Here is a 27,860-nt window from a genome sequence, read left to right as displayed (position 1 = left end):
ATTTTATGTAAGGGACTTGAGCATCCACTGATTTTGGTATCCCTGAGGGGTCCAGAACCAGTCTCATACCCAGAAATGACTGTAGAAGGAAAGGGGTCCAGCAAGCGTGTCTGAGAAGGAATCTCCAGAGAGGAAGAAGGAAGTCCAAGAGAAATTGACTTGTCAAGGATTAGTGTGTGTTTAGAAAAAGGCAAAAATATTTTTAATGGAAGGACTACACAATTATTATCTGTGTGAACATGTGCCCATTTTTCCTTTAAAGAATATACCCGTTTGGCCAGCAAGTCTACTGATGAAATTGTAAGCAGAAGCCCCTTTTAAGAAGAAAACTTGGAGACTTGCAGGGGGAGGGGAATGAAAAGATGTATTATAAAGTGAGAACCCTCATGCATGATAGAGAAGGCACTGAAATTCTATGGATTGATGATTAAATTAATATTCACATCTGGTGAGCCCTAAAGACTTCTTTCCCTTGTCCTGTGTAAGGCTTTTCAGAAAATACAAATTCTTAAAAGAACATTCTTGCTAAACATTTGCTTAGATTAGAAAAAATTAAAGTTGTGTATTATTAAAAGCCAGGCTGCAAATTATATAAGAAAAGTTTTTAATTACTTCTGGCTGTTTCTTTAAACCAAATCCACCCAGAAAGTATCATATCTAACTGTATATTCAAAAGAATATACAGTGCAAAACTCTGCGAGCAGTTTCCAAAGGGGTTTCAACAAGAGCCTGGAACAGAGGTACTCTATTTGGAGGTAACTTCATAAAAAAACTACTTTGAAGGCTACTACATATTTTGGGGTGTATAATTTCCAATTTTTAAAAAATTAGGGCTTCCCTGGTGGCGCAGTGGTTGGGAGTCCGCCTGCCGATGCAGGGGACGCGGGTTCATGCCCCGGTCCGGGAAGATCCCACATGCTGCGGAGCAGCTGGGCCCGTGAGCCATGGCCGCAGAGCCTGCGCGTCCTGAGCCTGTGCTCCGCAACGGGAGAGGCCGCAGCGGTGAGAGGCCCACATACAGCAAAAAAAAAATAAAATAAAATAAATAAATAAATTAAAAATAAGCTATTTTTTATATCTTTATACTTCTCAGCAATATTTCATAACTTTGAATTTCTAAATTTCCCTTCCTCCTTGAAGTATGTAGCTGAATTATAATTAGAAACCAGTTATATTCAGACATATTAAATGATATTACATATTAGCAACTTCTGATCTTTCAATTCTGCCATGATTTCTTACTGGTTTATTATAAAAACAAAATAACATCAGAAAAAGTTTGGAAAACAACTTACAATACCTCAACTTCAGTACCACCAACAACTGTATTTTTTTTGGGGGGGTGGTACGCGGACCTCTCACTGTTGTGGCCTCTCCCGTTGCTGAGCACAGGCTCTGGACGCGCAGGCTCAGCGGCCATGGCTCACGGGCCCAGCCGCTCCGCGGCATGTGGGATCTTCCCGGACCGGGGCACGGACCCGTGTCCCCTGCATAGGCAGGCGGAGTCTCAACCACTGCGCCACCAGGGAAGACCCCAACTGTATTTTTGCATACTCTTTTTGTCTTCAGACATTTCACACGGTTCCAACAGTATTTGTGCTATGGGGAATTCCCTGGCAGTCCAGTGGTTGGGACTCCCACACTGTCACTGCGGAGGGCCCAGGTTCGATCCCTGGTTGAGAAACTAAAATCTCACAAGCCACATGGCGTGGCCAAAAAAAAAAAAAACTCATGCCATGAATTTCTAGACTTTATCTGTGCATTCTGCGTAAATAATTACTGCTTCCTTCTTGGGAACCTGGATTGCTACCTGACATCCCTAGTACTCTTGGTTTCTGGAATTGCGTAGAGGCTTTAGGAATCTCCTGGTCCAGTGATTTTCAAATTTTTGTAGCAGTGGGACTCCAATGTAAAAAAGTCTATTAAAAGTGGTATTTTACTAGTATGAATGTAAATTATAAGTTCAGTTTTATAACGTTTACTGATTATAGAATCAGGCAGTTTTGAATTCCAAAAAGAATGAAAGGAATGAATAAATATGTGAATAGTTATGGAGAACACATTCAGTCTTACAGCATCCTCAGCACCCACGCAGTTTGGATAGTGTGTTTGCAAAATGCTGCTTCAACCAAGACATGAAGGTCTATGAGCTGCTTAACAGAAACTGGTATCTGAGTTGAGTCCTAATTTTTCCTAGCTTTTCCACTTCTCTGGTCATTTATTTTTCACTTGAAATCCTTTGTTCAGGTTGCAACAATTTTTAAGATTACTGACAGATACAATTATATCACAACCAGGGAACATGGTATTACCACACTTTCACAGAATGTGCTACTAGATAATTCTAAGTTGCTTTCTTGTATTGGTGCTCTCAAATTTGGTAATTCTTAAATTATAACTTTTCATTGATTTAAAAGTTTAGATTGCATAATATTTTTTAACAAGTTAAAATTGATTAGATTTCACCAGACATACTTCATTTTCCATTCAGTTAGGTGATATCAAATTCACACAAATAGAAACACTAATTTTACAACATATAAATGAAATAATTCAGGATCAACGCTTATGATGTTTTAGTTCATAAAACCCTGACTCAACCTGAATTGAGTTTATACCCTGCATGGAAGCGGACTTGATCGTTGGAAAAATGCTCAAGCCCCACTGCAGCAACTCTGATTCAGTTGGTGCCTAGGGCTCAGGCATTTTCCTAGTGCCCCAGAGAGTTCAGTGTGTGACTGAAGTCCAGAATCACTGCCCAGGAGGCTGTGTCTTAAAGCACGCAGTATTGATGGAGAGGGTAAGCAGGTTATGCCCTGATGACAGCAGACACCATTCTTGGGACTGCAGGGAGATCGGGACCTGTGTGTTGTAAATAGGGCCACCAGACACGCAGTCCCATCATCTGCCTTTTAGCCTAACTTTGTTCAGCAGTACCTGGCAGGAAAGGAGGATGGGGATGGATAGAGAAATTCCACTTTGACCTCACAGTCCCAGCAAAAAAAAATGCTGAAAGAAAGGAAGCTAACTACTGGCTCTTGAGCTTCTTGTAGCCCTGATTCTGCTAATTTAAGGGATTTTTTTCCCTCAAGGGTAGTTTTAATTTGCACTTTATTGTGACTTCAACATGTGCAGCTCGAGCACATTGTTAGGTGTGTAACACAGTAAAGACTGAATGAGCTCAGAACTCACGCCCTGCTATAGATAGTACTGCATTTATAATTTTTTGACATGAAATTTTTATTGTATTTTAAAATTCATAAGTTAAAAATTACACAGCAGTTAAAAATTTTTTTGAGATCAAAACAGTACTAAAATGAACTTTGGAACTGATTTTAGGATTATTTTGGACATACACACTACTCATGGACACTAAATGAATGAAGTTAATAAATCCCTGAGAACTTGACTGAAGCAGAATATTCAGCCATGAACATATTCAATAAATATTTGTTAATACTACTGTGTACCTGGCATTGTGCTAGGAGCTGGGGAAGAAGTGATGAACCAGACTTCTCTTAAGGCAGGAATGTTAACAAATTATTGCACAGATAACTTAAAGTACAATTGTGACACATTCTTTAAGACAGCAGTGGTGCTGGGAGACTGAGTATCTCAGGAGGACCCAACCTTGACGGAGAAAGTCATTATTATTAGTTTCAGGTGAGCAACATAATGATTCAATATTTGTATATACTGCAAGATGATCACCACAATAAGTCTAGTTAACATCCATCTCCTCACATAGTTACAGATTTTTTGTGTGATGAGAACTTTTAAGATCTACTCCCTTAGCAGCTTTCAAATATACAATATTAACTATAGTCACCATGCTGTACATTCCATTCCATGACTTACTTATTTTTGACCACCTTCAACCATTTTTCCCACACCCCACCCCCTGCCTCTAGTAAGCACCAGTCTGTTCTCTGTATCCATGAATTTGGGGTTTTTTTTAGATTCCACATATCAAAGAGATCATATGGTATTTGTCTTTTTTAATCTGACTTATTTCACTTAGTATAATGCCCTCAGGGTCCATCCACATTGTCACAAATGGCAAGATTTTGTTCTTTTTTTATGGCTGAACAATAATATCTATATCTATAGATATATAAATATATAGATATCACATTTTCTTTATCCATTCATCCATTGATGGACACTTAGGTTGCTTCCATGTATTGGCTATTGTGGATAATGCTGCAGTGAACATAGGGATGTATATATCTTTTCAAGTTAGCGTTTTCACTTCCTTTGGATATATACCCAGAAGTGGAATTGCTGGATCATATAATAGTCCTAGTTTTAATTTTTTTTAAGGGACATTCATACTGTTTTCCATAGTGGCTGCACTAATTTACATTCCCACAAGGGTTCCCTTTTCTCCACATCCTCACCAACACTTGTTATTTCTTGTCTTTTTGATAAACAGCCAATCTAATAGGTATGAGGTGGTATCTCATTGTGGTTTTGACTTGCATTTCCCTGATGATCAATGATGTTGAGCATCTTTTAGTGTTACCTGTTGGCCATCTGTATGTCTTTGGAAAAATGTCTATTCAGATCCTCTGCCCATTTTTTAATCCGTTTTTTTTTGTTTTTGCTATCAAGTTATATGAGTTCTTTATATATTTTGGATATTAACCCCTTATCAGATATATGGTTTGCACATATTTTCTCCCATTTTGTAGGTTGCCTTTGCATTTGCTGCCTGATTCCTTTGCTTGCAATTAATGGAAACAACCTAAGTATGTGTCAATGGATGATAAAGAAAATAACAAAAACACCAAGCTCATAGATACAGAAAACAGATCGGTGTTTGTTAGAGATTGGTGGGGTGGGGGGAGGTGGAGGGCAAATGAGAGAAGGGGATCAAAAGTTACAAACATCCAGTTATAAAATAAATAAGTCATGGGGATGTCATGTACAGCATGGTGACTATGGTTAATAATACTGTATTGCATATTTGAAAGTTGCTAAGAGAGCAGATCTTAACGGTTCTCATCACACAAAAAAATTTTTGAAACTATGTTGATGGATGTTAACTGGATTTACTGTAGTAATCATTTTGCAATATATAGAGAGAGAGTCATTATGTTGTATACCTGAAACTAATATAATGTTATATATCAATTATACTTCAATTAAAAAAGAATCTGGTAAACGGTGTCTTCTATTTGCGCCTTTCTTAACTTGCCACTTCTTTAAAAAAATGGGGGAGGAGCATTGTTTTTTCTCAAAATAAATCATGTTCATTCTTTTTTTTAATAATTTCACACCATAAATAGAAGTGCAAAGGAATTAAAAGGAAGGAGTGGGGTGGGCAGGGCCTGGAGTCATTCCTGTCATGTGTTATCTTGTTTAACAGGGCCACCTGGGGCGTAGGAAACACTGACAGATGTGCACTGGGGATTATTACGGAGACAATCATTTAACCCTCCCAGCGTCATTATGCCCTTGAACATGGAAGGAGACTGAAGCTGAGGTGGTAGCTTGCCCCATGGTGACCCTGATGTGGTAGGGACATATGACTCTAGATCCCAGCTCCTTACCAGTATACCACGTTGACAGAAAAACACTTTTAAGTATTGTCTTAATCATACATTTTATCTTTTATCTATAACTTAATTATCAGGCTTTTTCTTTATGCTAAAAAAAATGCCTGACCTGGATCAGAGTCCTGCCAACAAGAGTTTAATAGGAGGACGATCTACAAACATGAGGCAGGGTCTAAGTGTTCTTAGTGTTTTAGCAATAACCTGGAAACTTGTTAGAAATAAAAATTTGAGGGCCCCATCCCAGAACTGCTATATCTGAAACTCCTGGGGTAAGGCCTGCAGTCTGCTTTTACGTGCCTTGGCAAGTGATTCTGAGGCAGCTAAAACTTATTTTAAGGAAATGAGCAAGGGATGGTGTACCCTGGGGGCTGGTAACTGCCAGTACCTGCTCTAGGCCTGGAGGTAAGTAGAAGAAGCCGTTCCTGAAACTGGAAAGAACAGTCTCCTGCTCTCCCTCTCCCCCCTCCCCCCCCCATCTACTACAGGAGCATGTTGGGACGCAGAGAAAGGGGAAGAGTAGAACTAGCAGAGGGAAGGGAAGGTGCCTAACACAGGATGTGCTGTTGGAACATACCCTTCCCCCTCTTGTCACTAGGGTAGAGAGGTACTCTTGAAATCAGAGTTGGCCAGCTATGATGGCCCTGATGGTGGACATGGATGATGGGAACCTCTGTCCTTTCATCTTCTGGGCCTTCTCAGTGCCTTCACTGCCCTCTCAGACTTTCCTAATCTTGGCACTGCCACCCAGGTTCCCCGCCCCCTCCCAACTTTCTGTGGAGTCTAACCAGACCCACTTTAATTTTTTGGACAAAGTAAATGCCATCTCAGTTGGGGGAAGGAACTGGAATCTTAGAAGCAGCCTTTGTTTAGAGTGCCTCAACTTCTGCCTCAAGAATCACAGCACCCTTGTTATTGGAGAGAGAGATTAAGTAACCTTTCTGGCTGTGGTCAGATTTGAACCTATTGTTCCATTAGGCCAAAGCCCAGTATTGAGAGATTCTAGTCACTTAGCAAACCATTAGCTTCTCATAGAAAGAAAAGCAGTTTTTTACTTTACATACTGACCATGAAAGTAATTATTTTTCTGTATTCTGAATTTAATGTAGAGTTTATGTGAAAAAAAAAAAACTCCCTAAAAGTAATGTCATCTTTTTTTTTTTTTTTTTAGACAAAGGAGTAAATTACTAGCAGCTTGTTTTCTGATAATTTTAAAATTAAGTTGTGGGAGAATGTCTTCTAGTGAATAGACTATGCACTTAAAAGCTCTATTTCTTAGGAATACTTTTTAAGAAAATATTTTTAAATACCATTCTCAGTTTTCAGTCTAGAAATTTTTAAAATCAAAGTTCTAATGAGTTTACATTTGTATTTTAGTTGATATTAATGAAGTCTTATGCATATTGTTGCTAAGGATCAGAAGGCTGATGTCTATAGCTGAAATTGTTTTTTTTAAATTTAACTTTTTATTTTGAGCTAATTGTAAATTCATGTGAAGTTGTAAGAAATAATACAGAGAGATCTCGTGTACCCTTCAACTAGTTTCCTCCAATGGTAGCATCTTGCAAAACTGTAGTACAGTATCACAACCAGGATATTGACATTGATACAATCAATCTGCTGCTCCAACTCAGATTCCCCTTTTACTTCTGTTAATTTACGTGTGTGTATTTAGTTCAATGCAATTTTATCGCATATATAGGTTAGCGTGTTCCCCATTAGTTCTATTATCACAAGGCCGTTATGACCCTACCCACCAAGTGGGAGGGGCCCTCACTAACCTCTGGCACCACTGATGTGCTCTCCAGCTCTCTAATTTTATCATTTCAAGAATTGAACCATACAGTATGCAGCCTTTTGACATTGGCTTTTTTCTCTTAGCATGATTCCCTTAAGGGTCATCCAAATTATTGCATGTATCAATAGTTCTTTCCTTCTTATTATTGAGTAGTATGGATGTACCACAGTTTATTCATCTGTTGAGGGACAACTGGATTGTCTCTAGTTTTGGGCTGCTGTGAATAAACCTACTACGAACTTTCACATACAGGTATTTGTGTGAAAATAAGTCTTTATTTTGCTGGAATAAGCGCCCAAGAGTGTAATTACTGGGTCATATGGTAGCATGTTTAGCTTTTTTGTTTTGTTTTAAAGACTATATTTTTTAGAACAGTTTTAGGTTCACAGCAAAATTGAGAGGATGGTACAGAGATTTCCTGTATACCTTCTGCCCCCCCCACATGCATAGTCTCCTCCATTATCAGCATCTGCAGATGGGATACCACAGTGGTACATGTGTTACAGTTGATAAGCCTACGTTGACACGTCATAATCACCCAAATCCATAGTTCACATTAGGGTTTACTTTTGGTGTTTTACATCCTATGGGTTTACACTATAATAGACAAATGTATAATCACATGTATCCATCATTGTAGTATCATTCAGAGTAATTTCACTGCCCTAAAAGTCCTGTGCTCCATGTATTCATCCCTCCCCTCATCCCCCAACTTCTGGCAACCACTGATCTTTTTACCGTCTCCATAGTCTTGCCTTTTCCAGAGTGTCATATAATTGGAATCATACACTATGTAGCCTTTTCAGATTGACTTCTTTCACTTAGTAATATGCTTTTAAGTTTCCTCCATGTCTTTTTCATGGCTTGATAGCACTTTCTTTTTAGCATGAATAATATTCCATTGAGTGGATGTACCACAGTTTATATATATTCATTCACCTACTTAAGGATATCTTCGTTGCTGCCAAGTTTTGGCAATTATGCACATGCAGGTTTTTTTCTGGGCATAAGTTTTCAACTCCTCTGGGTAAACACCGAGGAGTGCAGTTGCTGGAACGACGTGGTAAGAGTATGTTTAGTTTTCTAAGAAACGGCCAAACTGTCTTCCAGTGACTGTACCATTCTGTGTTCCCACCAGCAATGTAGAGTGGTCCACTTTCTCCATGTTCTGGCCAGAATTTGGTGTCACTAATTTTTATTTCAATCATATTGATAGTGGTATTTACTGTGGTTTTAATTTACATTTCCCTAATGGCTAATGTAGTTGGACATCTTTTTGTGTACTTACTTGCTCTGTATCCTCTCTAGTGAACATGTCCATGTCTCTTGCCCATTTCCTAATTATTATTATCTTTTTTAATGTTGAGTTTTGAGAGTGCTTTATATATTCTAGATACTAGTCCATTGTTGGAAATGTGGTTAGCAAATATTTTCTCTCAGTCTGTACTTATCTTTTTATCCTCTTAATAGGGTCTTTCACAGAGCAAAAGTTTTTAATTTTGTTGAGGTCCAGTTTATCAATTTTTACTTTTATGGATTGGGCTTTGAAGCCCAAGTCTAAGAGCTGTTTGCCTAGCCTTGGATCCCAAAGATTTTCTCCTTTTTTTTCTAAAAGGTTAATTTTAAGTATTAAGCCTGTGATCCATCTTGAGTTAATTGTTGTAAAAGGTTGAAATTATTTTAAATGAAGTTAAATCAAGGTCTTAGTCACTTCTATTTATACTGCCTTTAAACTGTTGATGAACTGATATCAAAGTATGATAGTTAGGCTTTTCACCCTGGGTTTGATGTAGCTACTAAAAGTAATTTAATGTAAAAATCAATCAAATGGGTGTCCTGATTAATGTTTCAACCTTTGGTTGCTGAGTATCATTTGAAAAAATTAATTGTAGTTTGCACTGGGAAGTTGCATAGTTGGGAAGTTGTATAGTAATTGGCCTTGATTTTAGAATTTGTGCAGCATGTGGAAATGATTCTGAGGCTCAGTATTCTGCTTTAAGGTATTGTGGGAGTACCTATAGAAACTGTTAAAGATTAGGCTGTGCGAGTTACTCCTTACACTTAAGAAGTTTATTAGAGAACTTCTATTCACCCATTGCCCTGAGGCTTTGGAACATCAGAGGAAATTTGAGAAGGGGCACTGGCTGTGAAATTAGACTTTCTGGGTTCAAATCCTGATTCTGCCACTTAACTGGCTCTGTAACTTGATCTCTTTGTGCCTTAGTTTCCTTATCATAAAATGGGTGTGGTAATTAAGTACCCACCTATTACAGTTGTTATGAAGCTATTACTCACTTAAAACAGTTTCTGATACATAGTGGGTGCTCGATAAACTTCAGCAATTATTATCCCTAAATCGTTGATTTTATGTGAAGATGGGTGGGGAATATATTTTTTATATTAAGCATGATTCTATTAGGATTTGACTGCAAAATTCAGATAGTTTACAGTCCTTAAACTATAAAAGAGAGACTTTAAACAAATTTTGTGCTTGTAATGGGCACCCCCTTAGGCCCCCTGACGTGGGAATTCACTTTCCTTTTCCTGGAGGCGTTTTCTGAAAGAACTCTTGAGAAGCACTGCTCATTCACTTTTCCTAATTAGGTCTCTCCTAACGTTTGTGTCCTTTACAGGCTAGACAGATCTCTCTCATTTATCCAGGATAGCTGGCTCCACAGCCTCTCAGCATTCTGAGCATCCTTCCCCAGACACTTCGCTTTGGCGATGTCTCCTAAGAGCTTGGTGTCGGAGGGGTATGCCTTCCTCCAGACCAGCATGGTAATGCAGCTTGAGATGTCCCAATCTCTTAGCAGCCACTACGAGGAAAAAAGTGTGGTTGGTTAATCCCCTAGTTCGTTTTTTCAGGACTTGTCCTTTCCTTTAGTGCTATGATTGCTTTAAAACAACAACTGCAGTTCTCAATTCTCAGTGGGTTACCATAGACATTTGTTTCAATGCAGGTTTCTTTGGCCAGCATTAATATCTTAAAAGACACTGTAATTAGGAAGGGTTTATAATAGTCACAGTAGAAGCAGCCTAGCACCTATTGTCTTCGTTCATTTGTTATCTGCCTGGCATTTGTGACCCCTAGCTGATGCTTTTGTTTTTCTTTCTGTCTATAAAGCATCATTTTGACTCTTTGTATCTTCAAGTTTATAACTTTTTAATCTGATTTCTCATAACCACTCTTATCAAGGTCCTGGGCCCCACCGTGATAGAAAACAGCCCATCCTCCCCTCCAACCCCCCCCCCGCCAAACCCCCAAAATGCTTTTTTGTTTACCTATTTATTGGCATTCACTTTAGTTTTGTGTGCTCAAATGATTGAACCATTTGAAATGGGTCTTTTTATAGGTTGAAAAATAGTTGAAATAGAAGTTTTATTCTCATTTGTGGTAAAATTTAAGGACTTAAGATGTATAGGAATATTATTAGAAGTATTTTTATTGCTATAACATTGAAATAAAAATAATTCCATTTGTGGTTGAAAATTATATTAATGGAGTTGAGCATATAATATTAAAACCTAATTAGATAGATTTACTGATTAAATTAGTTTTAAAATAAAAAATATTGTCACAGAATATTTTATGTAATAGAATATATATAAAAATGTCAGTAGTTTTATTGGGAAGAAATGTTATAACTAAATATAAAGTAAAATAAGTATGATGGAATTCATCTTCGAAGTAGAATATGAAAACTAATTTCTAGTATGCGACAGACAAAATATACCAGACAATTAAGGAGATGATTTTATTCAAGCTATTGCAACAGGGAGAATGAATATTAATGGAAAACCTCTCAAAGAAGGAAAAAATGGGGAGTTTTATAAAACTAGGGAGTCAGTAAGGAAGGGTGAAGGTGGGTCCTATCTGGAAATACGGTCAGCCCTTTCTTGGAACACAGAAGGTTCAGTGCTTCTTAACCATGGCTGCTTTCTGGGAGCACAGGGCTCAGGTAAATTTTAACATTGTCAGATGGAACAAGGTTACTGATATTACCGTATTAAGTTATGTTTATAAATTGTGTGAGATACACACCACTGTTTGAAAATAGAATTCAGTGAAAACTTTACAGAAGCTTCATTTGTAACCTTAAAATCTATAGGTTTCTTAATATTTATTTCTGCACTGGAGGACTAGAACAGGGCGGCTTTGTCTTGTAGGGGTGACCAGGAATTGAAATTCCTCACAAGCTAAGCAAGGGGAAGAAACCAGTGGAGAGGGAGGTTTGAAGACCAAGGGCAGGCCAGTAGGCCCTATAGTAAAAGTGAGACCCGATAAAAGTGACAGCCCTCCCTATGAGGTCTCTTCCAGTGAGGAAGGAAGGAGGTTAAAGATGGGCATTTATAAGTGGGTCCGGGTAAAGGAGGGAATTTCGTGGATTTTGTTAAATATAAATTTTAAAAGGACAAAATCATGACCCATATAAAATGAACGCGGAACAACGATTTTATTTAACTAGTTAATCAATGAAAGAACTAGACAAATGTCACAACCATTTTAAAAGAAAAGTTGACTTTATATAGAGTAAAGGAATGTTGAAATGAGTTTACAGATGGAAGCAAAACTGGCTTTTCCCACTGCAGGAAGGGTTGCCCCTTCACCAGACAATTATGAGCATGTCCTCAGACAAGAATTATTTGCATTGCTATCAGTCACCTACAATTTACCAAGGTGTAAAATAGCTCAAAGGCAGTGAAAAGACCAAGCCCTAGTAGGATCCGATAATTCCCAGAGGCTCCAGTATTCCATTGAAAGGATATTCAGTAATCTCTTTTGCTTGCACCAAAGTCTTTCATTTTTCCTAGCCACTCTTGCTGTATAGTAACTACATGCTTTCTCTAATATTCAGTTATCAGTTGATTGCCCATTTCTCTGCTTTAAAAGCCACGTCTGATCCTTTCCTTTCTCCCCACTCTTTCTGGTCTCCATCAGGTCAAAGGAGCCTGGGGCAACCAGGATGTCTAAATTTATATCCAGCTACAAATACAAAATACAGTTTGCTCACGTTTGGATTGCTTTTGCTTAACGTCTTGTCTTTTTCTTGGGATGGCATTTAAAATTTTTTAATTTAATGTTATAAATGATAACCAGGGTTTCTTTATATTATCATAAGTTGGGAGTTAATCAGCAATAACCATAATAGTTTGACCACATAGCAATCTAACTTTAGGTTTTCATCTATAAGTTGAAGGTAAAAGTTAATGAATTTGAGTTATTAGCCAAATGGTTCTCAACCTGGATGATTTTGCCTCCCAAGGGCATGCTACTGGCATCTAGTGGGTAGAGGCCAGGAATGCTGCTAAAACTTCCTACAATGCACAAGACAGCTCCCCCAAAGCAAAATTACCCAGTTCCTACTGTTAATAGTGCCAAGGTTGAGAAACTCTGACAACCCATTGAAAAATGTTAGAGGAAAGCTGAAGTTTTACTGTAATAAAATTAAAAATAATTTTATGATCTTAAATCTATATGAAAAACATAAATTTTATTTTTATTGTTTTAAAATAATCTTATTACCAATTTTCCATTTTTAGAAATTAAGCCATCAGTATTACCTTTAACTTGAGAGACTAAATGTTTAAGTGGAAATAGATGCCTTTCCCTTGTAATGTAATGTATATAACACTTATATTTTTAAATTATTTTTCCTATTTTAGGTTTTATTGAAGAAACAGAGATTCATCCCATTTCTAAGATTAATATTTACAATTTGGATTTGTCGACCTTCTTGTAAGATATATTTGGCAATCAAAATGAAAGCTTTCTTTGAAGTTTTAGAACAATTATACAGGAAAGTACTTCTTGGAGCCACACTTGAAAATGACAGCCATGATTACATCTTTTATCTCAACCCAGCATTTTTAGATCAAGATTGCTCTACAACCACCTCCTCAGACTGCTCAAACATCCTTGATGTTCAGGGCAAGCATCAGCCATCCTCTGTCAATTTGGCTACCCCTTCTGTAGCACCTGTGTGTTTGCAGAGACATTTTCAGATGAACAGTACCCGAGAAATAATGCTCCTTCAGTTAACAGTGATTAAAGTGATGATGACCAGAATATTATCTGTCGAAACTGAATTGCATGCAAAGGAGAAATATAGAGATATAATTAAAATTCTTTTAAAATCATCTGACATCGATTCTAAATTAGTAAGCCCATTTGCTTTTGGGTTTTTTTTTTAAGATCTAGATTTTTAAAATATAAGTTTTAACATTCAGTAACAGTAGGTAAATTTATTTGTTTTCTTGTAGACCTGTATGTTCCAAAACTCGGATAAATTGTTATCTCACATGGCTGCAAAGTGCCTTGCACTACTTCTGTATTTCCAATTGAAGGAAAAGGTAAGATAAGTAATCAAATTATGTTACTGTTTCTTTTATAGTTTCTTTAAAATTGCTCTCTGGCATTCAATATTTTATCAATAAAATATTTGCTCACACAATAACGTGTAAATCCACAAAAGTGTAAGAATAGAATAATATGATGATGGCTTATATCAAGGATTAGAGTCTTAAATATGTTGTAAATCTTCACAAATCAGATTCTTAACCCAAAAGATGGGTTTCACGTCAGAGAGTTCATAACTTTCTTCAGATTGTCAAAGAAGTAGGTGGGCCTCCTTTCTCCCCTCCAAAAAAAGGTTTAGGAACCCCTGCTTGAGACTAAGACCATTTTCACAGGTTTAATATAAATAAATTCTAAGAGTGGTCCTCAGCATAATGAAAAAATATGAACAAATTATCAGATTTTTCTCTTATCTCTGAATTAGTTAATGAACAAATCTAAATTTACTGACTTCTTTCAGCTATAATTGCTTGTTCCTTTCTTAAAATAACATTCTTTCCTGAATTAAAAAAGGCAGTATTTGCAGTAGAAAATTTGGGAAAAGAGAAAATGTATAAAGACCAAAATAAAAATTACATATCATTCCAGCTACCAGAGATAATAATCACTGCTAATATTTTCATGTTCCCTTTGATCTTTTATTTCTATGGCATATTGAATTTCTTGATTTAAGGAATATTAGGATATTTGTGTCCTTGTTTTAACAAATATTATCATACTTTTTTTTTGGAAAGGAGTAAGCAATGTTGTATTGAGTTGTATATAATAGGTAATTTGTAATTGTAAAGAAAATATTGTATTATAACTTCTTTAAATTTTTTCTAACTTCTAGATAACATTGAGTAATTCCTGGATTTCTTTTTGCCAAAAAAATCTTTCTGAATATTCTGAAAGTGATAAAGTAGTACATTGCCTCTGGATGCTTACCTTTGTAATAAAAGAAATCTTTAAAGATACATGTTCACAAAAAACAGGTATGAATTATGTTTCCCTGTAAACAATGGTCATTATCTTGTTCCCAAGGAGCATTATAGTTATATAATGAAGAGTAAAACTTACTTTACAACGTCTGATCTGTCTTGAAGTATGAAAAACTAAAGAATTGTGCCCCATATTTTTTGATTGAGGATACCTTTTTAAAAGGAAAAAAAGTAAAACTTCACTATTATTAAAAATTGAAATTAAAGCTTTTCATTTTTATATATCCTTTGCATCGTCTGATGTTACTGATATTTGTAAAATGGGTATTAGCCATGGTTATTAGCTCTTACTTAGTCTGTGTATCTTCATTTGCTCGTGTTAGAGATAAACAATCCAATCCATTTTTTCATCTTATAAAGGGATAATAATTATAAAAATTGAATTGTAAAATTGCTTTTTAAGAAGTCTTTGTTTTTCCTGCTGCTTATAATTACTATTTTTTTAATCACAGAAATTCTAAAGCAGTTCCTGACTCCTTTTGACACTATTTTTGAAGTCTTTTACAATTCCTTATTTTCTCAGCATTTTGAAAACCACCAAGATACTTCTAAACTAATAAACAGCTTGATATGTTTCCTGGAATTGCTTGAACTTCTTATAGCCTCCAGAATCCACCTGAAGTTACATTTCACTTGCCAGAGGATGTTATTTTTGAAACCTTCTTGTGTGTTCGATGTTATTACCTGGCCTATTCAGGCTTTTGTCAAAAGGAAATTCATCATATTCATCAAAAAGTGCCTTCTCTGCAAAGTGGGTGAAGACCTTTGTCGGGGATCCGTCCCTACCTTCATGGCACCAGATCATCCTTTAGATGTGGACCTGTTGGCTTTGGCTGATGCTGTTCTGCAAGCTGTGGATTTGGGCTTTTTGAGGACACTGTCTGTCTATGGAAAACCTTCCTGCTTTGGAGGCGATGAAGTCCAACCTGGATGTGAGTGTGTCCCTGGTCCAGATCATGTGATCCTTAGAGCAGCGAGCTTACTTATCATAAGATCCTTAGAAATCAAGTTTCAAAATGGTGCTTCAGCAAATGAAATGAAAGGTAACTCTCTCAACTCCTTTTGCATGCAAAGTAATGGGTAATTATTTACTGAAGTAAAATTATTCATAATTATCAAATCTCAGGACTGTAATTTCACAATTTAAGCTATATGTTATTCTAGTTATAATTTATTAATTTTCTTCAAAAAAAAGAGAAAAAACTAGAATTACCTTAAGAAATAAAGTTTCAGTTTTGTGCTCTAAACTGAATTTGCATAGTATAGTTAATAATTGTGTTTAAAAAATAAAGATGCTGTTGAGTCACTTCGAAGTAAGCAATGTAAGTCAATTCATATTCAGTTACTTGTAGTATATTATTCATATTTTCCTTCATAAAATTGGTATATCTACTAATACAGATTTTTGACAATTAGGAGTTGAATCGAAACTATTATGTCAGAAGTTATATTGATGAAGAAATTTTTGTATAAAATTTCCAGGATGTTAACTTAGAGTCCAAAGAGAGCCATTTAAAGTATTCAGTATAGGTGCTGGGGAAGATTATGTCCTCTGTTTCATTTGAGAAAAATGAATAGTAAACGTCTCTAAGCAAGCAGCATAGAGTTTCAGTGAAAGGTCTGAATTGTAAGCAGTGACTTCCCTGAATTGCTTTAGGTAACATTTAGCTTGTAGTAACAACATCCAAGATATAATCCTGTGCAGTTATCATTTACAACACTAGATGGCGCATGTTATATGTCAAGAATTTTAAATTGCAGTTAAAACTCCTCAAAACCTTTTTGACTTTTGTTTTGACTTTTGTGCTTAATAGTAGTACTTTCTTTTAATACTTTAAACAATTTTAAACAAACAAAAAAATTTTTTTCTGTTATTTTGAGGGCAAATTATTTTTGTTTGGGTGCATTGTTGCCTCTAGTAACAAACCATGTGACATCCAGTGAAGTGATTTCTGTTGCCTACCACTCATTCATTTATATGCCTTTAGCAAGAATTTATGTAACTTTTATTTCTCAGAGGTAATTAGTTATTTGGCAGCGTGGGAAGTAGATGATCTGGCTATACATTTTAACTGTATCCTACTGACTGGGTCATTTTTTTCTCTGAAGCTCAGTTTCCTAATATACAGAGTGGAGATAATCCCTAACTCACAAACTTTTTGAAAGTGTGAATTATGAAAATGAATTTTAAAGTACTCTAGATATTATAAATTTTTATATAGGCAAGTTATTATAAATGCATTCATAAACTGCTGCTTGCTCTTTGAAATTTGCATTTTTTTGAAGTTGATTTACAGAGGTTCATGTCTGAGTTACTGACCTTCTTAAAGCCTCACCTTCAGCCGTCTCTGCGATCACACAATCTTTGTGAGTGGTTGTCTAGGGTCTTCATAGAACAAGACGATGACATGCTGGAGGCTGCCAAAACAGCAATGGGCATCTACCTGAAGTTGACCAGGTTCGTATATTTTAAAGTAATTATACTAACTACATGCCAGGAAAGCAGAAAACATTTTTAATAATGTGTTGGACATACTATTTACTTTCCATCATTAGGGGAAAAAAAAAATCCCTAACAATCTTGTGGTTTCCTTATAAGTTCCAATTCCTTTCTTTAACCCTGCCCTACATGAAAATAGATTACATTTGAGTTCTCATTATGAAAACTTGGCTGGCTAGGCAGATCTAGGGATTAGAACTAGACTGATATTAGACAGCATGGGTTCTGGCTGAGTCACCACCTTTGCTTTACCTGTGTGATCAGGAGTAAGTTAATACACTTGTCTAAGTCTTAATTTAATTGATGTTTAAGAACTCTCTTCACCTCTAAGACTAACTTATCTGTATTGAACTTCTGTAAGGTGATTTTTGCCTTTGTAAAGGTGAGTACAATCTTGTAAGTAATCAAAGGAGCTGTTGTAAATTTTCATTTTAATGTACAGTTGAACTGGGATTGATATCATCTTGAGGCAGATATCTGAAATTGATTATGAACTTACGTTACTTATGACATTTTATACTGATCCTATTTCTGTTTATTAAAACAGCTGTACTTGGTCAATCTTGGGTCAATCTTCTTGTGGCAAATATCTGTAATTGGTAATGAAGTTAATAACTGAAGACCTTTTACACTGTTTCTGCTTCTGCTTTATTAAAACCTTAAAGTATTTGCTTTATTTCCATTTCTTTCTTGGCTTCAGAGAAAGGGATTTCTTACTAATGACTGTCGGTGCAGTGTTGTGCTGCCAGTTCTTACTTGTATTATGACACTGCTGGCAGTGGCTGCTTTCAGACTGTAAGAGTTTGGGGCCAATTTTCAAAAGGTTCTAATCAAGAACACAGAATTCCTGCATGCGATTTGAATTAGGCTTAGAAACGGTCAAATACAAATTCTGTCTGAATGCACATGCCTCGTAGAGTATATCTTAGTTGTATTCAAAGCTGACTTCTTACTCCTCAAGAAAGAGGAAGCCTCTGAATTAAATTTACTTTGTATGTGAATTTCTAACTTTCTTAGCTTGAGTTTAGTGTGCTCGCAGAGGCATGTGCTCATGTCACATGTATTTTTTTTAATGTAACTGTATTAGTTAAGAGTGACTGGCTATAAGTGATAGAAATCAACATAAGTTAGTCTAAGCAAAAAAAAAATGGAATTTATTGGCTCTTAATTGGGAATTCTAAGGGGTCAAACTGGCATCAGATGTAACTGTATATGACTCAAACCATGTCATTGATTATTTCTCTTTGTTTCTATCTCACGGCTCTGAATTAATTCTCAGACAGGGCCACCAGCAGTGCCAGGCTTACAGCAGCCTTACAGTTATAATCTTTAATGGTGCCAGCAGAAGTCCTGGAGAGATCTGATTAGCCTACGTGGGTCACAGATTCATGTTGGAATCATGGTGGCCAGGAGCTTGGGTACTCTGATTGGTCATTTTGGGTCACATGCCCACCCCTGTTGAGGCAAGTGTGGAAGGAAAGGAAGGAGGTTAATTCCCACCTTACCACAGGGAATTAGTTACCTGTAGGAGCAAGGAATTCTGATGTCAAGAGACAGGAAGACAGAGGACTTTAATTGGGCAGGTAGAAACTAGAACTACCAAAGTCAATGGATTTTATTTATTTTATTGAATCAGATTTATATGGAGTTTGTGGAAAAAGAGATTGTTTTGAAATTTTTTTTTGTTTTTAAAATAATGCATACATTAAAAAGAAATCTGATAGGAGAATTTATGGTTTGTGAATTACATCTGTCAAAACTTGCATTTGTAAACAGTCATTAATCTGAAGTCTCTGCTCTCTTTGTTTTCAGAGAATGTGAAGCTACTGAAAGCTTGACCCAAGAAAAAGAAATGTGGAACCATCACACACATGAAAATGGCTATAATCCACACTGTATTTTTTTATTCTTATTAAAAAATATAGGATTTGATTCTACAGTTCTTCTTGATTTTTTGATTTCATCAGAAACCTGTTTTCTTGAGTATTTTGTTAGGTACTTAAAATTATTGCAAAAAGACTGGGATAATTTTTTCAGTATTTGCAAGTACTTTGATATAACTGAATCTAAAGATAACGTAAATATTTGTTGTTGTATCTCCTCACTTGTCCAAGACAGAAGCAGCAACCAAACAGAGCCTAGTTCTTTGGCCGTTCTTGGTAATCACAGAGATGCTCATGCTTGGGTCTCCTGGGCTTCTGAAGCGTCTTCTGAACCACTGAACCATGCTGTGATGTCTGAGGAGGCCCAGGCCACACTCCAGGCTAATAGTCTGTCTCCCCAACGAACTTCTCAAAGTCTGGTAGATTACGAAACCTCTGATGATTCTGAAGAAGAATCCACAGACCAGCGTTTAGCAAACAGTAGACTAACATCTTTACACCAAGAAGCAATGAAGAAAATTCAGGACACAATTGGAACAAGTAGGGATAAAAAAGAACTTAGCCTGGAGTCTCAGTCAAGGTCTCTGGTTCCCAAAGAATCTAATACTCCCTTCTCTGTTGATTGTGACATAGGCCCAAATAACATTGCTTCTAAAGTGGGAATATCTTATAGAACAGTAAAGTGCTTTGAAGAGCTACAAGGTGCCATTTATCGTTTGCAGAAGAAAAATCTGTTCCCATATAATCCAACAGCACTTTTGAAGTTGTTAAAACATATTGAGACAATATATAATAGAAGTATGACTCCTTTGTAAAACAGGAACTGGTTTTCCCTAATATAATTGTGCCTTAATGAGGTAACAGTAAAAAAAAAAAAAAACTTCAAAAGGGTTTTCTAACATGCTTTTCCTTTGCCTTTTGGAAGCTGCCTAGTGACTGAAAAAGATATATCAAATGATAAGTCACTTGATACAAGTATAGCACTCAAAATTTATGGTAGTTCAACTTACACAAATTTGGGATAGTTATTGTATTAGTTTCTTATTGCTGCTGTAAAAATTACCACAAACTTGGTGGCTTAAAACAACAGAGATTTATCCTTTCACAGTTCTGGAGGCTAGAAGTTCAAAATCAAGATGGCTACAGGGCCACACTTTCTCTCAAGGCTCTAGGGGAGAATCCTTCCCTGCCTCTTCCTAGCTTCTGGCCATTGCTGGCAATCCTTGGTATTCCTGGGCTTCTTGGACATCAGTCTCTTTCTCTGTTGTCACATGACATTTTCCCTGTGTGTCTATCTGTATCCAGTTTCCCTCTTGTAAGGACACCAGTCACTGGGTTAGGGCCCACTCTCATCCAGTGTGACCGCATCTTAGCTTAATTATATCAGCAGGTACCCTATCTCCAAATAAGGTTACATTCACAGGTTCTGGGTAGATGTGAATTTGGGGAGGGATGCTGTTTAAGCCAGTATGGTTATTATTTCCCCCTGAGGTATTTACGTGTAATGTAATATGTAAAAAACTTGAATCTTAGCAGTTTTTTAAAGAGAGGTGATTAGCTCTATATGTATATATGTGGTCTACGAACACAAGTGTATTCTTTAAGAAGAGTTTTAATAGGTAATTCTCCTATTTAAAATTGTGATATGGATAATTATATTCTGTCTTTTTGAGAGGAGGCAGTAAATTCAAGTTTTCATGTCATTACAGGCATACCTCATTTTATTGTGCTTCACTTTATTGTGTTTTGTAGATATTGCATTTTTTACAAATTGAAGGTTTGTGGCAATCCTGTGTCATACAAGTCTTTTGGTGCCGTTTTTCCAACAACATTTGCTCACTTTGTGTCTTTGTGTCACATTTTAGTAATTGCAATATTTCAAACCTTTTCATTATTTGTTACAAATATAAAACTTTAATGGATGAGGAGTTGCTTCTTATGGATGAGCAAAGAAAGTGGTTTCTTAAGATGGAATCTGCTCCCGGTGAAGATTCTGTGAAGGTTGTTGAAATGACAACAAAGGATTTAAAATATTATATAAACTTAGTTGATAAAGCAGCGGCAGGGATTGAGAGGATTGACTCCAATTTTGAAAGCACTTCTACTATGGGTAAACTGCTGTCAAATGCATTGCTTGCTACAGAGGAATGGTTCATGAAAGGCAGAGTCCATCAGTGGGGCAAACTTCATGGCTGTCTTATTTTAGGAAATTGCCACGGCCACTGTGATCAGTCAGCAGCCATCAACATCGAGGCAAGACTCTCCACCAGCAAAAAAATTACACCTCGCTGAAGGCTTAGATGATGGTTAGCATGTTTTAGCAATAAAGTATTTCTTTATTAAGATATATAGGCATAATGCCATTGCACACTTACTAGACTACAGTATAGTGTAAACATAACTTTCATATGCACTGGAAAACCAAAAAATCCATGTGACTCACCTTGTGATATTTGCTTTATTGTGGTGATCTGGAACTGAATCCACAATATCTCCAAGGTCTGTGATGGATTTATATACTGAGAGCATAACTATATTGCGCTGGTCAGTCTGTCATTAAGACAGTCTGAAATGTCCTTAAAATATTTTTTAAGTGATCCTTTTATAGAGAAATATAAGGAGACTGAACCTATCAGACATTAAAATATATTTTAAGGCTGTGTTAATCAAAACAGGGTAGTACTCATTCAGGTAGAAATGGGAAGATCAGTGGAACTAAACAGGATGGCTAATCAAAATAACAGATACTAATGTTAACCAAAGAGAAATGCAGAGGTCAAAAACTCTGTTTGGTAACAGAGTTGGGGGTATACATTGGGGCAGCTTCTACGTAAATTAAAAAGTATGTATCTTCAAGGATTATCAATGCCACATTGTTTATAAAAGCAGAAGACTAGAAATAATCTGGTTAAGTAAGTCATAATATATATATTCATAGTATGTATGCTCAGTTATATATACTTGTGGAAAGAATGAGCTGTATTCATGTTTACAGAAATGAAACATCTACAGTTAAAAAAAGTGAGTATATTGGGCTCCCATTTGTTTAAGAAAAGAAGGTGGGGAAGGAGTAATACACATTTATATATGCCTTTGTGTGTTTATAAAATATTTATGTAAGAACATATAAGAAAATACTAATAGTGGTTGCCCTGGGAAACAGATCTGAAGTAGAAAATTTGACTTCTCATTATATATCTCTTTCTACTCTTACTTGTTTTTAATTGGGTACCTTTTTTTTTAGTTAAAATTTTTTTAAGGAAAGGAAAAAAACAAACCTGATTCTTTATGTTCCTAAGGGTACATAAATGTTAAATGCATTAAAAGTCATGCTTATAAAGATGTGTTTTTGACCTGTGTTTCTCTATAAGGTTAATAAGGAACCATCAGTCCCTTGTTATAATATCTAAAATTAGGAAAAGGCAGTCTCCTATGTATGCAGAGTGTTGGCATTTCAGAAATGCTACATATATTCAATATAACTAACCCTTAGGTGTAAGCCAATTCCTTCCACCCTCACTGGAGCCCTACTATTGGTGAAGGTGACTTGACTCTGGCCATGTGATAACTTTCCTGGCTGTTCAGAGTACCAGAGCTGTCCTGAGGTAGTCCATAAAGGAACACAAAACTAGTGATACTTGCACGATGAGTTTCCAGTCTGTAACTCCACCTCTTCTTCAAGTAAACGCATGTGTGTCCAAGTGACCACAAAGTGTCATGAATCTAATTTATTGTTTTAACTTAAAATACAACAGATACAGCAAAATACATGTATACGACTTGATGAATTTTCACAAACAACATACCTGTGAAACCAGTATCCAGATCAAGAAACAACATTACTGGCACTCAGGGGTCCCCCTTGGATCCCCTTCCAGTCACTATCCACCGGTAAAGGTAACTATACCCTAAATTGAGACAACATAGATTAATTTTGCCTAGCTTTGTCTCTTATGTAAATGGAATCAGAGAGTATGTGTTCTTTCATATCTGGTTTCTTCAACATTATTTGGAAGCGTGTTCTAATTTATTTTTTAAATAATTGCCAAGTAGCTGCATTTCAGCTATTAGTAACAAAATACTTTTAACTCCTCAAAATTGTCTATGGCACTCCCAGTGTGCTAGGATGGTGAAATTGACAAACAGTGGTTGAAACAAAATAAGAGACTCAAACAGGTTATACAGGGCCTTGTGCAACCTGTTCCTCTAGTCTCACCTGTGGTTCTCGCCCCACTCACTGTCTTAGGAGCACCACCTTTTGCCTTACATATTCATTCATTAAGCCCCATCTTTTTTTTTTTTGGTCAAGCCCCATCTTAAATGTTGGACCTGTGAAGCCTTCTCCACCTGTTGTGAACAATTAGATCTTACATGCTTTATGTTCTCTTCACTGTGCTCTTTCCTGTATTGTAGCATTTGTCACATTATGTTTTAATAATTTGCCAACCATCTCCATTTGCCATGCTCTTTTTACATTGTCCCTCGTGAACAGCATCATGTCTGCCCCATTATTATAAACACACCACAGATGTTAAGCAAATAAGAGGAGATCCTCTCCAAGGACTTGATAGTCTTCTGGGGCAGACAGGTGTGCAGAGACCTAAAATCTTTAACGCATATATCAGTCACACTTCCTATATGCCGGTTGCTGTTCCAAGTGCTCTGATAAATCCTCACAATAATAGGTACTATTATGATCCCTATTTTGCAGATGAGATTAACTTGGTAAACTGGTAAAGTGGCAGAGCCGAGACAGTGGATCTAGTCAGTCTAGTTCCAACCTTCTCTCCATAACTGCCTGTCTTCAAGCAGAGGGTGGTACACGTGCACTATTAAAACTAACGTTGTACTATGTGTGGTAAGTGGTATGAAGAGAAGTCATGCTGGCAAGCTATGCTGGGGTCGGAGCATCCAAGACCTTGTGTGCTGTGCTAAGGAGTTTTGACTGTTTTGTAGGCAGTGGAGAACCAGTGTGGTTTTCAAGTAAGTGACTGGTTTTGTGTTTGAAGAAAGTGACTTCCGTAGCAATATATTGGCTAGACAGACAAGTAGAAAGATTGAAAAGAATCCTGGGGAAGTCCCACTGGCATCAGGGGCAATGGGAATGGAAGAGGGGGAGCAAGGCCTTCTTGCTGAATGCCTGCATCAGGCCCCCTCCCTCCATAGACCCACTAAGACATGAGTAAAGGAGCAGTGAGACACACAAGCACTGACTGAGCAGTCCAAGAAAGCCAAATCCTTAGCAGGTCTTTGGACTGAGGAACAGCAGGCACAGCTGAGGACAGGGCTACCACACTGAAATGGGATTAATTAGACACATACTGAATGTTGAGAACCACCACCACCCCTAACCTTTTCCCCCAGGAAATTAGAAGAGAGTTCTGTGGAATCGGACACTGATTTAAGAGGAAAGATCTAAAGATACATTGTGTGTGTGTGGAGGGGGGGGTCCCCAAAGAAATTACTCGGCCAAGTCTCCCAACTATGAAGCCCACAGTCACAAACCACCCATGGGCAGAGTTTCTAGTTGGCATTTATGTGCCCAACTCTTACATAGGAGTGAACAGCCAAGGATCACGAGGCATTTGCGGAAAGCCTCTTAACATGACAGAGGCCAAAACAAGACAGATTAGGCAAGGAGGAGATTAATCTAGTAATATCCTCAGAGATAAATGGTTATAAAAGATAATACATAAAAAAATATTCAGGAGAAACAAACTTCTTATAAATGAATAATGCAATAGCAGAAATGAAAAGCTCAATAGAAATGTAAGTTGAGGAAATCTAAGAAGTATAACAGCAGGACGAAAAAAATTGGAAAATAAAAATGACAAAATTTGAGGACAGTTCACGAGGTTCAATAACTGAATAGCAGAAGTTCTAGACAGAAAAGTGGAAACAGAGAGGGAAAAGTACTAAAGTAATCCAGGAAAAATTTCCAGAACTGAAAGACTGAGTCTTTCAACAATGTGTGAATATATAACTGGAAAAAAAATACACCTAAATTTTACAAAGGACGGAGAGGATCAGCCTGAGACAGGAGCTGTTTTCTCACTCGCACATGCACGGTGGAGATGCAGCTGCTGCTGTTCACAGAAATAGGGGAAGTAGATCATTACAGTCTCGAGGAGAAAAATGAGTTCCATCTTCACCTGAGTGACTTGGGCACTGTCTTCAGCACATGTTCATGCCCAGCAGACAGAAATCCTGTGTTGAAAATGAGAAGATCAGCGTTAGAGCAAGACATAGGAGTCATTTGCCTATGCATTATGAAAATCACAGGAGAAGGTCTGATTTCCCTGAGACTAGGGAGAGGAAGGGAAAGAGGTCTGGATGAAGAAGGAAAGTGAAAAAAATTAACAGAGGCCAGAGAACAAGAAATACTTTGCAGAAACTAAGGTCAGGTAGGGCTTTGAGAAGGGAAATGTATATGGAGTTTAGTATCTGAGAAGAAGACGCTGGGCGTTTTGACCATCAGGAAGCTGTTGTTCACTTGTGACAAACCAGCTTTAGTTGGACCCGGAGAGAGGAGAGAGAGAGGAGGTAGAAACCACCAGGACAGTGATTTTCAACTTATTTGTGTTCTCTGTGCCATCTGAATACTGGGATTTGTTGTGGCACCTGTGACATGACTGTGTCATCACTGACTTGAATGCCATCCCCAGAGGCAACATTGTGGTCACCAAGCACCTGCTGGGACTCTGACCTGCCTCCTGACCTCTCCTCAGGGCACATGTGGCCCACTCACGCTGCATTTAGCCCACCTGGGCTGCCCAGGGGTTTGGAAAAACTTGACCTAAATACTGAACTTTAATTGGTCTTTTATGAATTGTCATTTGTGACACCGTATAGAGTTGTCTTGCTTTATATTAAAATACTCATTTGAAAATTGTGGTTGATAAAATGCCTTTTCTGACTATATTATTATAGGTCAGACTAGCAAACCAACTGTAAGTTTTTCTAATTATTCTAAGGAAAGTGGAGCTGAACAAAGCAGATCAAAGCCTTTACAGTTAACCCCATGTATCCCCTCCTAATTATACAGCTCACTAGTATTTTTTAAGATATAGAAAAAACAGGGATCCCCTTCTAAATTTGCCATTGGCATTAACCTTTTCAAGTAGATTGAGTAAACTATAGTACAGTTACTCACTGTGTTGGGTAAAATACATGTTTATATATACCCTGGATTGCTTGTGGGTTTTTTTTCTCTTTGGAACTTTAGCTATTTTTTCAAAGAAAGTACAGTTTTCTAATACTTAGAAGAACTGAGAAATGGAATGTGATCAGGGTATGATTTCCTTTCCAGTGAGAAAAGTTCAGGTGTTTTTAGTCTGGTTTGAGACAAGAGTCTACCTAATCATTGAAAGCTGTAGAGTTTAAAACATGGGTTTACATTAAAGATATTGTCTAGGAGTGGGGATTGGGATTGTCTGTGGCATCATGATAGCATGTGGGGTTTTTTTACAGTGCTTTAGACCTCCTGCCAGACACATTTCTCCCTTGAGGCCCACAAAGTGAACACACCAGCAGCACATTTATGATTGCTTATAACTTTGTTTTTTAAGTTATTTAACAAACTATAATAAGGAAGCACAGGTTTTCCTGCAGCTAAACTTTTTTTTATGTGCTAAGAAAGGAAGTTTATTTTCCATTTCTAAATTGCTGACTTTGTTTGTTCATTTCTGTAAAACATAAGAGTAGTATAGCCCACTACTGTAAAATAGAATTGGATTTTTGACTGCCGATTTTCCTATAAATTGTGTTTTAAATTTTTTTTCTGATTTTGCTATTTTTTTCTGTAATAAAGTGGAAAGATTCCCCTTACTAGATTGTTGACAAGTAAAGCATTTTGGGTGTCATGTAGCATTCTTTGCTTGAATATGGCATATGTCCTCTTGTGTGTCACTTTTAATATGTATAATGAATGATTTGATGGTTATATGGAAGTGAAAATGAGTGGTGAACTAGAAAATAAAATTGATTGGCAACAGCTTTATATGAATGAGTTTTATTAACAACTAAGAGTGAAATCAGAGTAACATTTAGGAGTAATCACAAACAGCCTGATTCTCTGAAAGGTCCGTATGGACAAAAAAGTATGTCAAGACACCTTCAGATAGGGATTTGGAAATGGATCTTGAACAGCACTCTGCACTTCCTAGATCGGCATGGAGAGAGAAGAAACAACCAAGATTCCATCAGAAGTTTTTCTTTTAACAGCATTATAAAAAGTTAACAGTATTGTTTATTTTGTTCTTTAATAGTCTGTTATGGAGGGTGGCAAAGGACCATCTACAGCAAAGGTATGTCATTCCAGGTGTTATAGGTCAGTGGTGACATACCCACCATGGGAGGCTGGACTCACAAACACAGTAGCATGCCATGTGGGACAGTGATAAGTAGAAAATATGATGCTAGAACTCTTATGCCATCTGTGTTATACACCCGGGCTGTGCAACTTGATTTGTGAACCAGCTGATGAAAAAAAAATCACTGTAGTATCTCAAGAAAAGTGCTTTGGGACCACCCAAGACCAGCGTTTGAGGTTCCAACTGTATTATGTGACTTTTAACCTAAACCTTTGGGTATGAGTTCTTTGGTCTGGTCATGTACAAGCAACAGACAATAAACAAATGGACTTTATATTATAAACAAAAGTTGTTCCTTTTTAATAGTTGAAAAGTTGTTCCTTTTTATTGAAGTATAGCATACATAGTTTTAACCTTAAAATGATTTTTCTTGTCATAAATTACATTTTTGCCATTACAGTTTATTCTTTCTTA

The 27,860-nt window shown here is 36.9% G+C and overlaps 1 protein-coding gene across 3 annotated transcripts in view; it reads left to right on the top strand.

The window, feature by feature from the left end:
* The window catches only part of LINS1 (lines homolog 1), a 29,450-nt gene extending 2,377 nt beyond the window's left edge, over nucleotides 1-27,073 (top strand). For 2 of the 3 annotated variants that reach the window (XM_022598861.2, XM_089906893.1), the window contains exons 2-7: nucleotides 13,021-13,515; nucleotides 13,618-13,707; nucleotides 14,544-14,685; nucleotides 15,144-15,734; nucleotides 16,978-17,149; nucleotides 19,004-27,073. In XM_022598861.2, the coding sequence (XP_022454569.1) occupies nucleotides 13,117-13,515; nucleotides 13,618-13,707; nucleotides 14,544-14,685; nucleotides 15,144-15,734; nucleotides 16,978-17,149; nucleotides 19,004-19,889 (2,280 nt within the window). In that variant the 5' untranslated portion in view covers nucleotides 13,021-13,116 and the 3' untranslated portion in view covers nucleotides 19,890-27,073. The remainder of the gene's footprint in view (nucleotides 1-13,020; nucleotides 13,516-13,617; nucleotides 13,708-14,543; nucleotides 14,686-15,143; nucleotides 15,735-16,977; nucleotides 17,150-19,003) is intronic. The other variant, XM_022598862.2, reaches the window with a different exon arrangement.
* Nucleotides 27,074-27,860: the final 787 nt, after the last annotated feature.

Source organism: Delphinapterus leucas, chromosome 2, assembly GCF_059928025.1.
Source record: "Delphinapterus leucas isolate spDelLeu-1000000601 "Yukka" chromosome 2, BTC_Dleu_Yukka2, whole genome shotgun sequence".
In the NCBI taxonomy this organism is placed as follows: Eukaryota; Metazoa; Chordata; class Mammalia; order Artiodactyla; family Monodontidae; genus Delphinapterus; species Delphinapterus leucas.
This window is presented reverse-complemented; position numbering and strand designations above follow the sequence as displayed.